Below are 18636 nucleotides of genomic sequence, written 5' to 3' on the forward strand. Positions count from 1 at the left end.
GGAAGAGAAAAAGTTATGCTCTTTAGGGTTAAGATTCATATTGCAGCTTGATGACATTTGTGTACAGGAACTGCTGCAAAATTGAACTATTAGTCATCTCATGGCTAACCGGTTTGAATGGCAACCAATAAATCTTCATCAGCTCCATAAAAATAAGATGTAATTATGAGACATTAAAGCTTTAATCAGGATCGGTGCCAACCACCTCATATACAATGCCAAAAACATAATGTTACTACCTACCAGTCCAGCTATTGGTGTTGACAGACGGTTGATCTTTTTAATGATGCCAGGTTTGATCTTGTTAATTAGACTATTAAAAAAAGAGAAAAAGATAGGGTTAATCAAAAATTTAAACACATTTTAAAATTCTAAACATGGACATTAAAAGTACAAAGTTCTGCACATTTATACACACACACATGAATAGATTAGGTAGATTAATTATTGTTTGGTTCAGCTTTTGCATATATTAGATACCTGATATATATTTATATTAAATCAAAATATTTTTAAGCATTGGGAAATAAACTATATTAATGAAAGATGCTAAATGCAGGCTTCACATAGTTGGCTCTGTAAAATGATGTTTTTTAAATTTTCTTTGCTTTCAAGGAAACTCTGCTCTATTTAAGCAAAATATTTCATCCTAAATTCTTACCAAATCTTCAGCTGGCCTCAGTATCACTATGTATGAATCTACGGTCCAAAATCTTTCAAAATCTCTTTTGTTGTAGAATAAATTTCTGATAAGACTCTTGAGTTTCTTGGAACACAATTAGATGGCTGCTGGCGTAAAGACACAATTTCGCTTTATGATACCAGAAAGTTATTAGGCTTATCAGTTTTTTCTGAGAAACAGGACACCATCAACTCTGAGGTCTGTGAATCAAGATCTCACGGTGTGAATAGCAGAGAAGCTAAGGAAATCTTTATTCCCTAGTATGACTCGGATTTTCAAAAATCTTCAGAATAAACCATCAGTAGCCAGATTATCACATGACAATCTTTGAAGAGGCCTCAACTTCTCCTAAAAATAGATTTTATTGAGACCCAAGTCAGTCCATTTTTGGCTCCTGCTCTGCTGATAATGATGGATAAGCATTTTTATTTAATGACCAGTGAATTATTACGGCTGGTCTACTGGAGATCATTTCTATTAGATGGAATATTTATTGGTGATGATTTATTTCCCAGCTGTCAAGTAAAGAGCAGATATGAATCAGCTCCACTGACATTAAGAACAGGAGAATGTTGTTATGGACAGGCTAACATTGAAATTAAAAGACAAAGAAGATTCAATATATTATAGAGCTTGGGATGCCTGGTATGAGTGGTTTAGAAATAAAAAGAAAATAAAATGGCAATTAGGAAAAGAATGAGGAAGTATGTAAATATGTATATATGCTATAGAAAAGATTGAAGTGTATATTTAATTGTAACAAGAGTAAGATGTAATGGGTAGTGGAATAGATAATCATACATTGAAAAATGTAAGCAAATATACAAGATGTCTTGATGTTGATAACAATGCATATAGTTTTATATTTTTAAACTTTTGAATATCAATGAAATATTTAAAAAAAGGGGAGGGAACAGAATGCTCAGCTTGAAGCAAGGTTGAAGAACTGCTAGTTGATTCGATGTCCAAAGCACTGGGATTGACTCGAAGTGAATTAAGCACAGGGGTAGGATTCTACCGGTTTGGATCGGTTCAGGCGAACCGGATGTTAAAGTTACATCTGGTTTGCCAAATCGGTATTTCAACCGACCGGCTGGTCCCATCCACCCCGCCCCTCCCAGGAGTCTCCACGTCACCCATTTTCGATGGAGGTAAGTTCAAAGGCCTCTTGGACCCTGGAAAAACTGGAAGTTGCAAAATGGGCCTGTTTCCAGCTTCCGGTGGGCCTCCAGAGCCCATGGGAGGCTGTTTTCGCTCTCCCAGAGACCCGGGGGAAGCCTCCGGACCTTTGGGAGGGTGAAAACGGCTTCCCCCGGGGTCTGGAGGCCCACTGGAAGCTGGAAACAGGAAGAACTAGTACGCCACGCCCACCCAGCAACTGGGCAGCGAACCTGATTAAGCAACATAACCTCCAACCTCATGGTACCCAAGAACAATGATCCCTTCAACGTTCGTACTTCTATACAACGCGGGCAAAGTTTTTCCTTGATACAGTAGCTCAGCAATGACTAAGTGGTGCAGAAGTGGTATTCAGCAGGTTCTGACCCGTTCTGGAGAACCGGTAACAGAAATTTTGAGTAGTTCCAAGAACCGGCAAATCCCACCTCTGACTGGCCCCGCCCCTACCTCTTCTCTGCCTCCCGAGTCCCAGCTGATCGGCTGGGTCTTCTTTTGATGCCCTGCACAGGAGAACGGAGCTGTTAAGCAGGTTAGTGGGGTGGGGAGGGAATGGGATTTTGCAGTAACCTTCCCCTGGATTGGGATGGGAATGGAGGTTTTACAGTATTCCTCCCCTGCCACGCCCACTAAGCCATGCCCACCAAGCCATACCACGCCCACCACAGAACTGGTAGTAAAAATTTTTTGAATCCCACCACTGAAGTGGTGATTAAATCATCAATCAGAATAGAGCTGGAAGGAACCTTTGAGGTCTTCTAGTCCAACCCCCTGCTCAACCAGGACAACCCTATATGCTGCCTAGTCTCTTCTAAAAAAACCTCCAGTATTGAAGCACTTACAACTTCTGGAGGCAAGCTGTCCCCCTGGTCAATTCTTCTCACTATCATGAAGTTTCTCCTCCATTCCAGGTTGCCTCTCTCCTTCATTAGTTCTCATCCATTGTCTCGTCTTGCCTTCTGGGGCTTTGGAAAAGCTGTAACGCTAAGGGTGACCCATCCAAGAAATACAAAGCAAACCCTGCTAGCCTTTTATTACCCCCCACCTCTCTTTGTGTAATAAAAATAGATTGAAATCATTCCAAAGTCAAGAGGCATTGGCAAAGCATTTGCTGAAAACTTTTTGCCAAGAAAAGTGCAGAGACTTGCCCAGGCAGTCTCTGGGAATCTGACACAACTGAATGGGGGGGAAAAAAAACCCAAGAATATTAAAATCCAGAATTTAGGGAGATGTTGATTCAAGAGTTGTGGATGCTCCATCACTGGAGCTTTTCAAGAAGAGACTGAATGGCCATTTGTCCAGAATGATATAGGGCAGGGGTGTCAAACTCAATTTCATTGAGGGCCGCATCTGGGCTGTGGTTGTCCTCAGGGGGCCAGGCAGGCATGGATGACTGGGTGGGCATGGCAGCTTGATGCCACTCCCCAAATTGCTGGCATGTTTCCTTCCATGCATTGGGTGGCCCGATTTTCCTCTTCGAATTGTGTAGACTGGGCCAAAGCGATGTGGGTCATTACATTTTCCAGGATGGCCCCGCAGGTTGGATCCAACCATATCTTGGGCTGAATCCAGCCCATGGGTCATGTCTTTGACACCCCTGGTATAGGGTCTCCTTCTGGGTTGGACTAGAAGACCTCCAATCAGGGGTGGGATTCTACCAGTTCGCACCTATTCGCTAGAACCGGTTGTTAACATTCTAAGCAGTTAGGAGAAATTACTGGCCTAATCCTGTAAGGAAGGCAGGAAGGAAACATTCTGGGGTTGCTTACAGAAACTGCCTCTCCGTTAACCCTTATTACATTCTTGGCAGGACTAGACTTCCTGTCTCTGGAACTTCTCTGGAGTTTTTCCCCCCTCCTTTGCTGGTACTTTGCTTGTGTGGAGTGACCATTCAAAGTTACAATGGCACTGAAAAAAGTGACTTATGACCATTTTTCACACTTACGACTGTTGCAGCATCCCCACAGTCATGAGAGGCCAGGGGAGGAGATGCGTGCCTCAATGTGAGTGATATTGAGTTGGCCACACCCACCCAATAACATGACCACCAAGCCATGTCCACCCAATCACATGACCATCAAGCCATGCCCACCAACTAAGCCACGCCCACAGAACCGGTTGTTAAAAATTTGAATCCCACCCCTGCCTCCAGAGTATTCTGTAATGTGCCTTTTCAGAAAACTTGTTCTTTGTTCCTCATTCCTTTTTTTTTAAAAAAATAATAATTTTAAAGGGTGGCATCCAAATCAGAAGACATTTTGCTTGCAAGTGGGTGTTCATTAGCATAAAATGAAGCTTCAGAAGGAGGTCTCCATCTGCCAAACATTGTATATTCTCACATTTCATTGCCTGCCAGAAACAATAAAAACTACTTTAACATTGTTAAAATTAGGGTATTTGCTAAAAACCTGAGATGCCTTCTCGGCTTGTCGTTCTCCCTTCGGAGATCAGGGTGGCTTCAGCTTGTTGGCCCCTTGTAAGGCTTTGAAGATCTGGTTCTATGTCCAGGACCTGGGCCCCAAAAGTGTGCAGGGCCCCATTTCCTGCCTATATTATCATCTAAGAACATTTTTTTCTTAGTTGCTTTATAATATTTATTTTTGGCCTTTATATATTTATTTTTAGCCTAAGGATATTTATCCATGTGGTAGGGCTGTGTTGCTATTATCCTTCTCATCTTTCCTGTTACCTTCTCCTATTGGTATCTTGTGATTTGTCCCTTTGTTGTTTGCCTTTTATGATTTATGATTTATCACTTTGGGGTTTGTATGTACACTGAGAGGTTATGTATGTACACACAGAGCCTACATTTTGTATGTACCCTGTATGTTTGTATGTACAATGAGAGGTTATGCACTGGAGATAAATTCCTAGTGCATGCAATCACACTTGGCCAATTAAGAATTCTGTTCTGTTCTGTTCTGTTCCGTTCTGCTCCATTCTACTCTCCACTCCACTCAATTCCATTATTCTATTCTATTCTATTCTATTCTATTCTATTCTATTCTATTCTATTCTATTCTATTCTATTCTATTCCATTCTATTCCATTCCATTCCATTCCATTCCATTCCACTCTATTTTCTATTCTACTCTACTCTACTCTACTCTTCTATTCTACTCTACTCTATTTTCTGTTCTATTCCATTCCATTCCATTCTACTCCACTTCATTCTTATTCCACTCCACTCTACATTTTACTCTATTCTTCATGCTATGCTGCGCTATACTATGCTATTTATTTTTGTCCCTCCTCCTCCCTCTTCCTCTTCCTCTTCCTCTTCCAATTATTATTATTATTATTATTATTATTATTATTATTATTATTATTATTATTATTATTATTATTATTTGTTTTAATTGTTTAGCATTGTTCTCTGCCCAGATGGGTGGCTATAGAAAATAAATAAATAAATACATGAAAAGTTGGAAGTTCATTTCAGAGAAGTTCAGTTTTCAAAGAAAGTTCAGTTTGGGAACAAATAGGCACCACGCCAATATCAGAAAAATATCCAGGAGAAACCCCTACAGTGATACGTTCTACAAGTAGCACCTCACACTCTTCCCTACATCGCCTTCACTTTAACGTAGATGGCAAGTGCCCCCATGGAAGGCCAAAGCAAGGATGGCAGGATACAATGAATGCAGACATGAAAAATGCCCAATTGGATCCGGATGCTGCATTTGATTGCACAAGATGGCGTTTGTTGATCCAAAAAGTGGACTGGTAGGAAAAATCATGATGATGATGATGATGAATCGCAAGGCGGAAGACTCTCAGAAGGAATTGTTCATGCTTCTGAAATTGTTTACTGTTTAAAATTGTCCTTCATTCCATCGATACACTGAAAGCAGAGGTGGTATTCAGCAGGTTCTGACCAGTTCTGGAGAACCGGTAGTGGAAATTTTGAGTAGTTCGGAGAACCGGCAAATCCCACCTCTGACTGGCCCCGCCCCCATCTATTCTCTGCCTCCTGAGTCTCAGCTGATTGGCTGGGTCTTCTTTGGTTGCCCTGCACAGGAGAACGGAGCTGGAAAGCAGGTTATTGGGGTGGGGAGGGAATGGGGATTTTGCAGTAACTTTCCCCTGCCACGCCCACCAAGCAACGCCCACAGAACCAGTAGTAAAAAAAATTGAATCCCAGCACTGACTGAAAGATTCACACAAGATCTCTACTTCCAGAAGGTCCCAAAAGGAGAAAAATTGATAAAAGGAGTCAGGAAAAGCTGGAGTGAAACTTGCACTGGGAGACATTAACGCAGCCTTAAAACATACGAAAAGGATTGTCTGAATTATTATTATTATTATTACAAACAAGATGCTTTGTCAAAACCAAAACCAAACCAAACAAAAACAAAAACAAAAAACAAGGCTCCAATTTCCGGGTTGCTGAGTTTCTGAAACCAGGTTGGCTTCATTTTTACCCAAATAATATTGCCAAACATGACACAGAGCAGATTTTTTTTTTTAAGGGAAGCAAAATTATCTAAAAGGATGCTTAAAAATGACACTTAATATTGCAGTGACCTGGATCAGCCAGTCCAGAATCCAGGGGGGGAAAAATGTGGCCAGTTCTCGGAACACCACATGGGCTCCTTTCCATGTTTCCCTTCCCACCCTAAAGTTGTTGTTTTTTTTGGGTCCTTTCACTGTTTCCTCTTCAAATAAGTTTGCTAATCTAATTCAATTTTGAGACTGCCTGGCTCCTTAAACCAATCTGGGCAGCTTACAATTGAAAGACAACCACAGCATGCCGTATTTAGAACAAGTCCCCAACCAACCAGAAGATTATACACTCCCAATTAAAAACCCCAAATCATAGCAACTGCCCAACCAACCCTATCCCAAAGCCTGGGAGAACAACGGCATTTTTCAACCATTTCCTACACAACAGTTCCTGGGGAATAATGTTGCAGAAAGGACATTCCGGGGTCCTACAACAGAGTGACAATATGGGTGGTCCTCATCTTACGCCCACAATTGGGTCCCAAGCAGTGGTGGGATCCAAATTTTTTTACTACCAGTTCTGTGGGCATGGCTTGGTGGGTGTGGCTTGGTGGGCATGGCAAGGGAAGGACACTGCAAAATCTCCATTCCCACCCCACTCCAGGGGAAAGTTACTACAAAATCCCCATTCCCTCCCCATCCCACTAACCTGCTTTCCAGCTCCGTTCTCCTGTGCAGGGCAACCAAAGAAGACCCAGCTGATCATCTGGGACTCAGGAGGCAGAGAATAGATGGGGGCAGGGCCAATAAGAGGTAGTACTACTCAAAATGTCTGCCACCAGTTTCTCCAGAACTGGTCAGCACCTGCTGAATACCACCTCCGGCCCCAAGTGTCTGTTACTAAGCAATACCTATGGTTAAGTGAGTTTTGCCCCATTTTATGACTTTTCTTGCCCCCGTTGTTGACTGAACCACTGCAATTGTTATGTTAGGAACACAAGTTTAAGTGAATCTGGCTTCCCCGTTGACTTTGCTTGCCGGAAAGCTGCAAAAGATGATCACATGATCCCTGGATATGGCACCCCTCATAGTTGCCAAGTATCTGAATTTTGATCATGTGACCCTGAGGATGCTGCAATGCTCATCAATGTGAAAAATGGTCACTTTTTCCCCAGTGATTTTTGTAACTTTGAATGGTCCCTCAATGATTTGTTGTAAGTCAAGGACTTCCTGTGTGTCATTGATGGGACTCACTGACTCTCCCTGACTTATTGGCTAGGCAGAATTGCTTGGGGACAAGCCGTCCTTCAGCCAGCTAAGCTAACTTGGTTGTTTTTCCAATATAGCAAGAGCCGTGGTGACGCAGTGTTTAAAATGTAGTACTGCAGGCTACATAAGCTGACTGCCAGCTGCCAGCAGTTCGACAGTTTGATTCTCACTGGCTCAAGGTTGCCTCAGCCTTCCATTCTTCCAAGGTCAGTAAAATGTGGACACAGCTTGTTGGGGGCCATATTCTGACTCTGTAAACAGCTTAAAGAGGGCTGTAAAGCACTGTGAAGCAGCACATAAGTCTAAGCGCTATTCCTATAGCCATAAACAGTAGAGTATAAACTCATTTATAAGACACCAAAACACCATGAAATTCACGCCGTCACAAAGGCAGAATTTCTTAATAAGAGGAATTAATGTAATAGGTTTATTGGATCTCATTTATACTATATATATATATATATGGAAATGTGATTGTTACGTTGCTAAGATGAATAAGAAGAATGCTATGATTAATAATGGATAAGTAGTTTGAAATATGTACCTAATCGACACACAATTGAGATGGAATGGATTTTTTTTTTGTACATAAAAAAATAAAATAAAAAGCAACGGCAGAATTGCTTCTGCAGCTTCAGAGGAATTGACAATAGTATTAGTTCAACAGTACAGGATTTTCACAAAGAAATCCTGGCCTTTTCCGGCTCCAAATACTTACTCACAAAGAAGGATCCCATTTTCTAAAGCAGCGCGAAAACCCTTGCTTCCGAAACTTTTCCCAGTAACCGCCTGCGAAGAAAAACATAACAATAATGAGCAATCTCATGGGAAAATCAGACATATCAATGAGTAACTTTCAAGAGGGCGCATCTACGCTTCTTTGAAGAGCTGGAGCCCTCTTCTTTTCAACCGTGTCCTCATGAAGGAGCTGGGTATGATGCTTTTATGGTGCTCCGAGAAAATCCAGAGTAGTGGAACAGCCTAACGCTTGCAGAATTCATATCCAATCTTGAACTTAAGAGATTTTTGGTCTCAACCAGTTTGAGCTCAAAAGCAGGGGTGGGATTAAAAATTTTTAACAACCAGTTCTGTGGGCGTGGCTTAGTTAGTGGGCGTGGCTTGGTGGTCATGTGACTGGGTGGACGTGGCTTGGTGGTCATGTTATTGGCTGGGCGTGGCCAACTCAATATCACTCACATCGAGGCACGCATCTCCTTGCCTGGCCTCTCTCTCATGACTGTGGGGATGCTGCAACAGTCATAAGTGTGAAAAATGGTTATAAGTCACTTTTTTCAGTGCCATTGTAACTTTGAATGGTCACTCCACACAAGTAAAGTACAAGCAAAGGAGGGGAAAAAAAACTCCAGAGAAGTTCCAGAGACAGGAAGTCTAGTCCTGCCAAGAATGTAATAAGGGTTAACAGAGAGGCAGTTTCTGTAAGCAACACCAGAATGTTTCCTTCCTGCCTTCCTTACAGGATTAGGCCAGTAATTTCTTCTAACAACCAGTTCTCCGAACTGCTTAGAATATTAACAACCGGTTCTAGTGAATAGGTGCGAATTGGTAGAATCCTACCTCTGATCAAAAGTCTCTTTGATGTCTGATGGAGCAGACATCAAAGTCAGACAAAGCATTGGTTAAGGAAGCTCCCATTCATGAGCATAGAGACCTTTACTGGAAAAGGGACGTGATGGCGAAGTGTCTTAAATGGCTTCCTCAAGCAAGGGGTCATCTCTCACGCTGATGAGTTAGGACATTGCATTTAAATTAAACTGCATTCCAGAAGTATAATCGAGGTAATTTAGATTATAAATTACTGCAAGGTTTATCCAAGAGAAGGTCACATGCTGATCCTCATCCCATCCTATTGGTTTCCACCAGCAGCTGGCCATGCCATTTATTTTACCTCACTTTACCAACCCTGGAAGGATGGAAGACTGAGTCAACCTTGTGCCAGTCAAGTTCGAACTCCTGGCTGTGTCCAGAGTTAGCTTGCAATACTGCATTCTAACCACCACTTAGATGTTGGACACCTAAGTGCTCCTGGGCACTATGGTTGCACAAATCAAAACATTAGAGACAGAGAGATTGTTTGTTAAGATTAAAGGGTATTGATTAAACAATAGTGAAAATACAAAGCCATTTGGCATGGGCTGTGGTGGCACAGTGGTTAGAGTGCAGTGTTGCAGGATGACTCTTCCCATAGCTAGGAGTTCGATTCTCACTGGCTCAAGGTTGACTCAACCTTCCATCCTTCTGAGGTTGATAAAATGAGGACCCAGATTGTTGGGGGCAATAGGCTGACTCTGTAATCTGCTTAGAGAGGGCTGGAAAGAACTGTGAAGTGGTATATAAATCTAAGTGCTAGTGCTGTTTCTCCCCCAGCATCAATTCGTCCATAAACAGAAGAAATAACATCAAAGGACTGCCTTTGACCACTACACAGTTATGGCTCTCTAATCCCAGGGGCACTGTTAGAAAGCAAATCACGATCAAAACAAAGGGCCCAACACACAAGTGTTTGCACACACAACGCATAAAGGGTAAATTGGCCCCAAGGGAACTTTCAACCCTATAGATTTCTAGAAAAAACATTCGAGAAACAGGGCGACCATTGAAACATCTTGGCCATGTAAACCATCAGCTGTGTTTAATGGTTAATAACATGAAATTCATGTATGCCCACCAAAAGAGGAGCAAATGATCTGATCTTTTACTCTCCTGCTCGAGCAGGGGGTTGGACTAGATGACCTCCGAGGTCCCTTCCAACTCTGTTATTCTATGATTCTTATGCTCCTTAATTTGAAACCGCAGCAGCTGGGGGCAATTTATATTTCTCGCTGAGCGAGGGCTGTAAAGCACTGTGAAGTGGGATATACGTCTAAGTGCTATTGCTATTTAACCTCTAGTATTTTATTTCTACTTGTCTGTTGACTCAAAGGGCCTTTTCAAGGCTTGGCCCTCTCTGATTTCCAAAAGAGTCTGGCTGGAATTAGCGGCAGTCCTAGCTCAAGGCGTTGGGGTTATTGGGTGGGAAGGCTGCATTAGACAACTCATGTCTAACACATGTTGACAGTAGAAAATCATTGACTATTAAATTCAATGATTTCTAGTCTGATCAAAGCAAAAAAAAAATATCTTTGTTTTCCAGCTGGTTGAATCCAGGGTGTGGCTCATTTCTGGAACAAATGTGAACCGAAAGAGTCTCATGAAACTGGTGCCCAAAACAAAAGCTTTACCCATGTAATTGAATTCTGTATTTATTTATTTTTCTCTCCGCAGTGGGTTTCAGCCTTGATTTTTTTTCAATGGCTATAATTAAAAGATACTTTCTGAAATATTTCTGCAATGTGGTGTTGACTGAGCTGGCCCAAATGAGTATTTATACCCTTGCTGGACTCTGGCTTTTAAACTTCTGTTTCAGAAGACAGCAACCAAGAGGTCAAAAGCTACGAAGCCTTCTTATCGTGGACCATGATGTTAAACTTGCTCAGAGAAAGATCAAGAAAAGCTATTTTTGCAAAAAAAATTAAAAAAAACCAGCCAATTTGATCTTTATTATCTAGGCCAATTCCTTTCCAGAGTCCGGTCAGAAAGCTAAGGCTTTCTCATCTCCCGTCTCAAGTCTGCTTATCAAGACCGAGCAGTCAGCAAACTTGATTCTAATCTGGGTTTTTCCTAGACGTAACTTGACCAAGAATGGGTTGCCTCCAAACTGTCTGCAAAACTTTCCAAAACCTCATCCAATAATTCAGCTCTCAGGAGACTGGCAGACCCTGCCTGGCAGGGTTGACTTTACTAGCAGACATAACATCACAGAGCAAAGTTGGATATGTTCTCAAGAGCCTCGAGAGCCTCCGGAGCTGAAGGTGTCTTCTTCTCACCATTCTGAATCAATAAATCATCTTGAGGGACCGGAGATCCCGCCTTGCCAGCACTTCTTAAAATAGCTGGGCTATACACTGCACACTCAACCAAATTCAAAAAGTCATATCATGGCTTCTTCCAAAGACATGTAGCTGCTTTCATACATAACATTAAGCAGAGACGTTTCCAGGGTTGGGATTCGGCCGATTCAGGCCGGTTTGGGTGAACTGGATGTTAAATTTACATCTGGTTCGCTGAACCAGTAGTTGAACCGACTGGCTGGCCCCACTCACTCCTACCCTCCCAGGAGTCTCCACACGGCCCATTTTGGATGCAGGGTTCAGGGTCCGCGTAGAGGCTTTGGGAGGGTGAAAAACGGCACTCGGAAGTTCCAGAAGTCAAGAAATGGGCCTGGTTCCAGCTTCCGGAGCCCGTGGAAGGCCGTTTGCGCTCTCCCAGAGGCCTGAGGGAAGCCTCCAGACTCTGGGGAAGGCAAAAAATGGCCCTCCTGGAAGTTCCGGAAGTCTGGAAATGGGCCTGGTTCCAGCTTCCAAGAGTCTCTGGAGCCCGTCAGGAGGTCATTTTCTCCTTCCCAGAGGCCCGAGGAAAGCCTCCAGACTCTGGGGAAGGCAAAAATGGCCTTCCGGAAGTTCTGGAAGTCTGGAAATGGGCCTGGTTCCAGCTTCCAAAGAGTCTCTGGAGCCTGTCAGGAGGCCATTTTCTCCTTCCCAGAGGCCCGAGGGAAGCCTCCAGACTCTGGGGAAGGCAAAAAAATGGCCCTCCCAGAAGTCTGGAAATGGGCCTGGTTCCGGCTTCCGAAGAGTCTCTGGAGCCCGTCAGGAGGCCATTTTCTCCTTCCCAGGGGCCCGAGGGAAGCCTCCAGATTCTGGGGAAGGCAAAAAAATGGCCCTCCCGGAAGTTCCGGAAGTCTGGAAATGGGCCTGGTTCCGGCTTCTGAAGAGTCTCTGGAGCCCGTTGGAGGCCATTTCTCCTTCCCAGAGGCCCGAGGGAAGCCTCCAGATTCTGGGGAAGGCAAAAAATGGCCCTCCCGGAAGTTCCGGAAGTCTGGAAATGGGCCTGGTTCCGGCTTCCGAAGAGTCTCTGGAGCCCGTGGGAGGTCGTTTTTCCTTCCCAGAGGCCCGAGGAAAGCCTCCAGACTCTGGGGAAGGCAAAAATGGCCCTCCCGGACATTTCCGATGTCTGGAAATGGGCCTGGTTCCGTTGATGTTTGAATCCCACCCCTGGACGTTGCACTATGCTTTAGATAAAACACAATGTTCTGGTTCAGGTCCAATGTGTGGGAATTGCTATCTGTTTCCACACGCGCGTGCAAGGACAACGGGCCTTCTGGTAGTTGTTTGTAACACGAGGCGAGGACAAGGTCGAAATGTTGCCACTTCTTACCCAGAATTGTAGCAAACTTAAACTTTACAGCTTTGTATTCTCATATGGTATTTTGTGTGATGTAATGAGTTTGTAACAACACACTAACAAAAATTGCAAACGTTAACAAAGATTGCTTCTAATAAAAGAGGGTGTCAGAGCTTGCCCTGGGCTCTCATCCCGATTTGGCTTCAAGACGACTGCCTCAGTGTCTTCATTCATGAGAGACCACCATAACTGGTGACCCCGACGTGATCATCTGCGAGGTGGTACGTCTTTGGACCATCCATACTCATCGGCTGGCATAGCCTTGGTATACCTCATCCCTGATTCGATCGCAGGCGATCGCCGTGGATCCCTCGTGAGTATGGGTGGAGGATTCTCTCGGGACCAGAAATTGCACATTGAGGAACTAAGAGAATCAACCAAACGAAATTTTTCCTTTTTAAAAGAGGGGGCTCTCTTGAAAAACCCTCAGTAAAGCCTCTTTAGACACTTCCAAAATGATGGCTGCAGCTATCACCAGAGGTAATAAACCATCTGGTAATTGTTACAATTGTGGGAAGCCTGGTCATTTTAAATCACAATGTCAAGCCCCGGCGGGAGCAGCAAAGCCCTCCGCCAGCAGAGATGCTCGACAGTAGAGGGGCCGGCAGCTAGCCCCTCTCCCAAGGCTGCCCATATACCATCCACTGTGTATGAATTATCAATGGCAGAAGATGTGTTCATATCCTTTCCCCATCTCTGTCAGCACACAGCTTCCTCCTTCTGCCTCCTTCTTCTCCGATAAAACTGCTCTTACAATCTCACCCTCATGCCCTTCTCAAAGGAATCTCTGTGGTTCCCGATCTGCTCTATCCTTCCTCAAAACTCTCAGCCTCTCTCTCTTTTTTAACAAACTTTGTTAATTTTTAAAGACATGCAGAACATGGATACACAGAAACACAAAACATAAAAGCATAAAAAATCTCTTTTCTGAAAGTTGCTTAGTCCCAGGTCAAAACTCTTGGTACAGACACAGATTCAGATTCGTGTTCATTTTGCATACCATTGGCATTTTGCATACCATTGGCATTTTGCATACCATTGGCATCTTATTGGCATTTTCAATTTTCTACATAGCTTCTCCTCTCTTTTGAATTTTCTCGGTTTTATTTTATCTCCTCTCAATTCGATCCATTTGTCTTTCTTCTTTGAAGAAAAACTTCTCCTGTGCACTGAATGGAGTGTGATGCCTTTAACTCTTTCCCCTATATTTGTAATACTTAATATAGAACACATAATTTGCACTGGGATTCTATCTGGTACATTCTGAAATTGTGCAGTATTGTTATTCATTAGTGTTGATGTTCATTTGTGTCTTGAACATTTGGTGCATTGCTTTTCAGTTAAACCACATCACATATTATTGATCATTATTTCATTGCAGTGTTCCCCCTTCTCCTACTTCAGGTCTCTCATTTCACAAAAGGTTTCGCTGGGATAACATAGTCTAATCATTGATGTTGACAATCATTTATGTCTTGAACATTTTACCCCTTTCGGTTAGATATCATGCCTTTGTGGAAACACTTATGCTTTCCGGGATTGTTCCCCCCCACATCCCATGTCTTAAATCATTGTTTCATTACAGTACTCCTTTTCTTGGCAAAGGTTTCACTAGATTATACTGAGTGTTTTGTCACATTTTGAATTGCATGTTGTTTCCAGTTTTCTATGGTTATTTCTGGATGCAGGTGTAGAAATGCGGTCTTGTGTGCCTTTCTGAAATCCCTTTTTCAGTGGAATTTGTCTATTGTCTCTGGAGAACTTTTGCTTAAGGCCTCTCATCTCTTCCTTTCTCCCTTGCTTCTTCTTCTCCTTGTAAAATATTGGAAAAGAGTGCCTAGGACACCTTTCCCTTCTTGCTTTTCTTTTTTAAATTTTGATATACAAGTTTCAGTCCATCCACACGTGATGCCATTGTGTAGACATCCCTCGTACAATTACAACAATATTTAGGGGCTATTAATTGGACCCGTCCCTATTTTGGCATCACTACACACATGCTCAACCCCTGTTTGATGTGTTAAAGGGAGGAACCACTCCAGGGGATAAAATTACCCTTACAGATCATCAATTAAAAATCACCCAGGACATACAGCACATTATGCAGAAAAGGTGGGTCAACCGATGTCACAACAATGCTCCTATTTCCTTAATCTTGCTCAATACACCCCCTCCTTACCTATTGCTGTATTAACCCAAAAGTCTCAGCACACTAGCAACCTCCTTATCTTAGAATGGATACATCTTCCTCAACACTCCAAAAAAAATCTCTTAGTCTGTTAAAACTGGTTGTTGAAAATACAAATGAGGATTGAAAGAGGATTCTGCAGCCTCTAACTGCCCGAGGGGGCTTCCCTCTCGGACTATCTAAAGGCTTGCAGAATCGTGGGAACTGAGGACCATGATTGTTTGTTGCAAGTAGGTGGATGGGTCAAGCAGGGTTGAAGAAGGAAAGAGGAAATCAGGATTTGCAGTCATGATAGGAGCAGGGGAGGTCATAAAAGGGCTCCCTTCCTTCATGGTCTGCGCAGAAATGTGAGTTGTTAGGGTTGGAAACCTGAGGAAAAGGAGAAAGATGAGTTGGGAAACTGAGAAGGGGTGAAGGTGGTTTCTGTGAATGCAAAGTATGTTTGAAAGTAAACAAGAAAGTAGCAAGGAAAAAAGAAATGGGAGGGCGACCCCTGATGGGCTGGCCTTTCCAGAGAACACAGATTGATTTCATCGAAGTACTAACTCCATACGCATAAAATGCTTTCAACTACTGCCTATCCTTCACTTCAGTCTCTGTCTCTAAAAATCTTCTCTCTCTTTTTGTTACATTGCAACACCTTGTTGCACAGCACCAGCACCCGCTCTTTGTAGCACACATTCGCAGCCACCAACCCTTCCCAGGAATTCTCCAGGAAGGCAATGATATGGCTGATGCGGCAGCTGCAGCTGCAACCGCAGACAGCGCCATCTCTTGCATGATTCTTTCACAACAAACACCCTGGGACAGTCATAGTTATTTTCATCAAAATAAAAAGCCTTGGCCAGACAGTTTAAATTCAAATTTAAAAATGTCACAGGGTTGCCAGGACTCCAGAATGCATTGAATGTTTGCTTGTTTACTCTTAACTTCCTCAATGAGTCCGGATCCCCCCATGCACAGCGGCATCACGTCATTTCGCTTCCTTGCCTCATCTTGAACCCAGACCAACGGTATATTTTCATCAGCATCATGCCAGATCCTCAGTGGAAAGGTCCTGCTGAACTTATAACCTGGGGGCAGGTACGCTGCTGTTTCCTACAACAACAACACCATCTGGGTCCCTGGACGACACATAAGGCCTTTTCTACCCAAACCAGCCTTGCCTACATCAGCATCATGAAGCTGCCCGCTGCATTCATCATTTGCTTCCTGGGTTTCCACATCGTTCCTGCCGATATGACAGCCACCCCATCTTCCTGCGATGCCTGCATCAAAACTACTCGCAGCAGAACAAAGACCCAATCCACCCTGATCTATCATACTTTGAAGCCTGAATGCAACTCCACGACAGTCTCCCCTGTCTGCATAACAACACTCAATATGCATGATGCTACACCAAACAAGGTATCCAATGCTACGAACCAAAGGCTGTGGGGCCCATCATCGCCTCGCTATATGTCTATGCCTACAAAGGAGGATCCAGCTCTGACCTTGCCTCAATGTTCTCAACCAGTCAAGCAAAAATGGGTACATTACCCATAATGTCACTCGGGGGGATACCAACACTTCTGTGTGTTTTGATGCTTGTTTTGCCATCAACAAAGGCCAAGGTCCTAACGACACTGCAGGAGTCACCTGCGGCTCACACAGCTGGCAAAGATCTTATCTACAGGAAAAGAAATATCTCTTCCAAAAGGTGTCCGGGACTAATGTGGGGGCCACCACTGTTTACAACTACTGATACACCCCACCTATTGACTCTGGACAGGACTTGGGGATACCGTATCCACATATATATGCTCAATAGAATTATAAGGTTGCAAGCTGTATTAGAAATTATAACCAATGAAACTGCTCTTGCTTTGAAAACATTAGCTAAAGAAAGTGCATTGTCTAGAACATATATCATGCAAAATCGTTTAGCTTTAGATTATCTTCTTGCCAAAGAAGGAAGAGTGTGTGGAAAATTTAACCTTAGTAATTGTTGTATTGAAATAGATGATAGTGGAAAAGTTATTCAACAAATCACTGATAGAGTGATCAAGATTGCACATGTACCTGTACAAACATGGAATGGTCTTGATTTTAGAGACATGTTTGGATCCTGGTTCCCAAAATTACCTGGTTTGCAAGCTATTGTAGCGCTTATTGGTATGATTGCTGCGGGATGTATTATATTGCCTTGTGTATTACCTATCTTTGTACGCACTATTTCTAACAGTTTATCCCTTTTGGCTGAGAAAAAGCCACTGCACAGGTAATGGCTCTCTGGAATCAACAAATAACAAACACATATGAACCACTGCCATCCGAAGACGAAATGGGAGAGCCAACCTGTGATGACCCAGACGAGGACAAGATGTTTGTGATGGTCGAAGAAGTCACGAACGCCATGGATAACATCAGCATACACAGCACTCTTGCCTACGCGCCTAACAAAGGCTGCTGTTGGAACTAAAACACTCCCTGTCTTTTAAAAAAAGAAAACAGAGGAGATGTGGGAATTGCTATCTGTTTCCTGGCGCGTGCAAGGACAACGGGCCTTCTGGTAGTTGTTTGTAACACGAGGCGAGGACAAGGTCGAAATGTTGCCACTTCTTACCCAGAATTGTAGCAAACTTAAACTTTACAGCTTTGTATTCTCATATGGTATTTTGTGTGATGTAATGAGTTTGTAACAACACACTAACAAAAATTGCAAACGTTAACAAAGATTGCTTCTAATAAAAGAGGGTGTCAGAGCTTGCCCTGGGCTCTCATCCCGATTTGGCTTCAAGACGACTGCCTCAGTGTCTTCATTCATGAGAGACCACCATACAATGCTAACTATTAAGGCTGGTTTTAATACCTTAAGCTAAACATCCTATTATACTTTACTACACCTATGTGTGTATATCAGACCATGCCGACTAACATTCCTGCTGACCTCAAGCCTTTATTCAGTTTTCTTCCTAGCATTAAGCGTAACACTAGGTTGCACTAACAGAGGGATAGAATCAAGATCACACGAATAGTAATAGTACCACTTTATAAAGCCCTAGTAAGGCCACACTTAGAATACTGCATCCAATTTTGGTTACCACAATATAAAAGAGATGTTGAGACTCTGGGAAGTGTTCAGAGAAGAGCAATAAAGATAATTAGGGGCCTAGAAGCTATAAGATATGAAGAATGATTGCAGGAAGTGGGTATACCTACTCTAGTGAAAAGAAGGACCAGGGTGATACGATAGCAGTCTCCTTGTATCTTTTATTTTATGCATACTGAGAGCATTTGCACCAAGACAAATTCCTTGTGTGTCCTATCACGCTTGGCCAATAAAAGAATTCTAATTGTAATTCAGTACTTGAAGGGCTGCTACAGGGAAGACGGGGCCAACTTATTTACCAAAGGACCTGAAAGCAAGTCAAGAAACAATGGATGGAAACTCATCCACGAGAGAAACAACCTAGAACTACGGAGAAAATTCCTAACAGTGAGAACAATCAACCAGTGGAACAAATTGCCTTCGGAAATTGTGGATGCCCCATCAGTGGAGGCTTTTAAGAACAGACTGGACAGCCATTTGTCAGAA

General features: G+C 43.0%; 1 protein-coding gene and 2 long non-coding RNA genes across 12 annotated transcripts in view; 2 read left to right on the top strand and 1 right to left on the bottom strand.

Moving 5' to 3' along the window:
• The window catches only part of LOC148130600 (uncharacterized), a 35179-nt gene extending 24107 nt beyond the window's left edge, over positions 1-11072 (top strand). The window contains exons 3-4 of one of the 2 annotated variants that reach the window (XR_015749933.1): positions 7651-7779; positions 10856-11072. This is a non-coding gene — a long non-coding RNA (uncharacterized LOC148130600). The remainder of the gene's footprint in view (positions 1-7650; positions 7780-10855) is intronic. The other variant, XR_015749934.1, reaches the window with a different exon arrangement.
• Positions 1-18636, bottom strand: part of LMO7 (LIM domain 7) — a 179525-nt gene that overhangs the window by 109445 nt on the left and 51444 nt on the right. For all 9 annotated transcript variants that reach the window (XM_087967413.1, XM_087967414.1, XM_087967411.1 and 6 more), the window contains exons 2-3: positions 8292-8362; positions 244-313 (exon numbers count right to left, since the gene is read on the bottom strand). In XM_087967413.1, coding sequence (XP_087823539.1) covers positions 244-313; positions 8292-8362 — 141 coding nt within the window. The remainder of the gene's footprint in view (positions 1-243; positions 314-8291; positions 8363-18636) is intronic.
• On the top strand, positions 12664-18400 carry LOC148130601 (uncharacterized). Its single transcript, XR_015750008.1, has 2 exons — positions 12664-12722; positions 17871-18400. It is a non-coding gene; the product is annotated as an uncharacterized LOC148130601 (long non-coding RNA).

Source organism: Notechis scutatus, chromosome 5 (genome assembly GCF_049901735.1).
Source record: "Notechis scutatus isolate UNSWTSFEM ecotype Mainland chromosome 5, rNotScu1.2, whole genome shotgun sequence".
Classification (NCBI taxonomy): Eukaryota; Metazoa; Chordata; class Lepidosauria; order Squamata; family Elapidae; genus Notechis; species Notechis scutatus.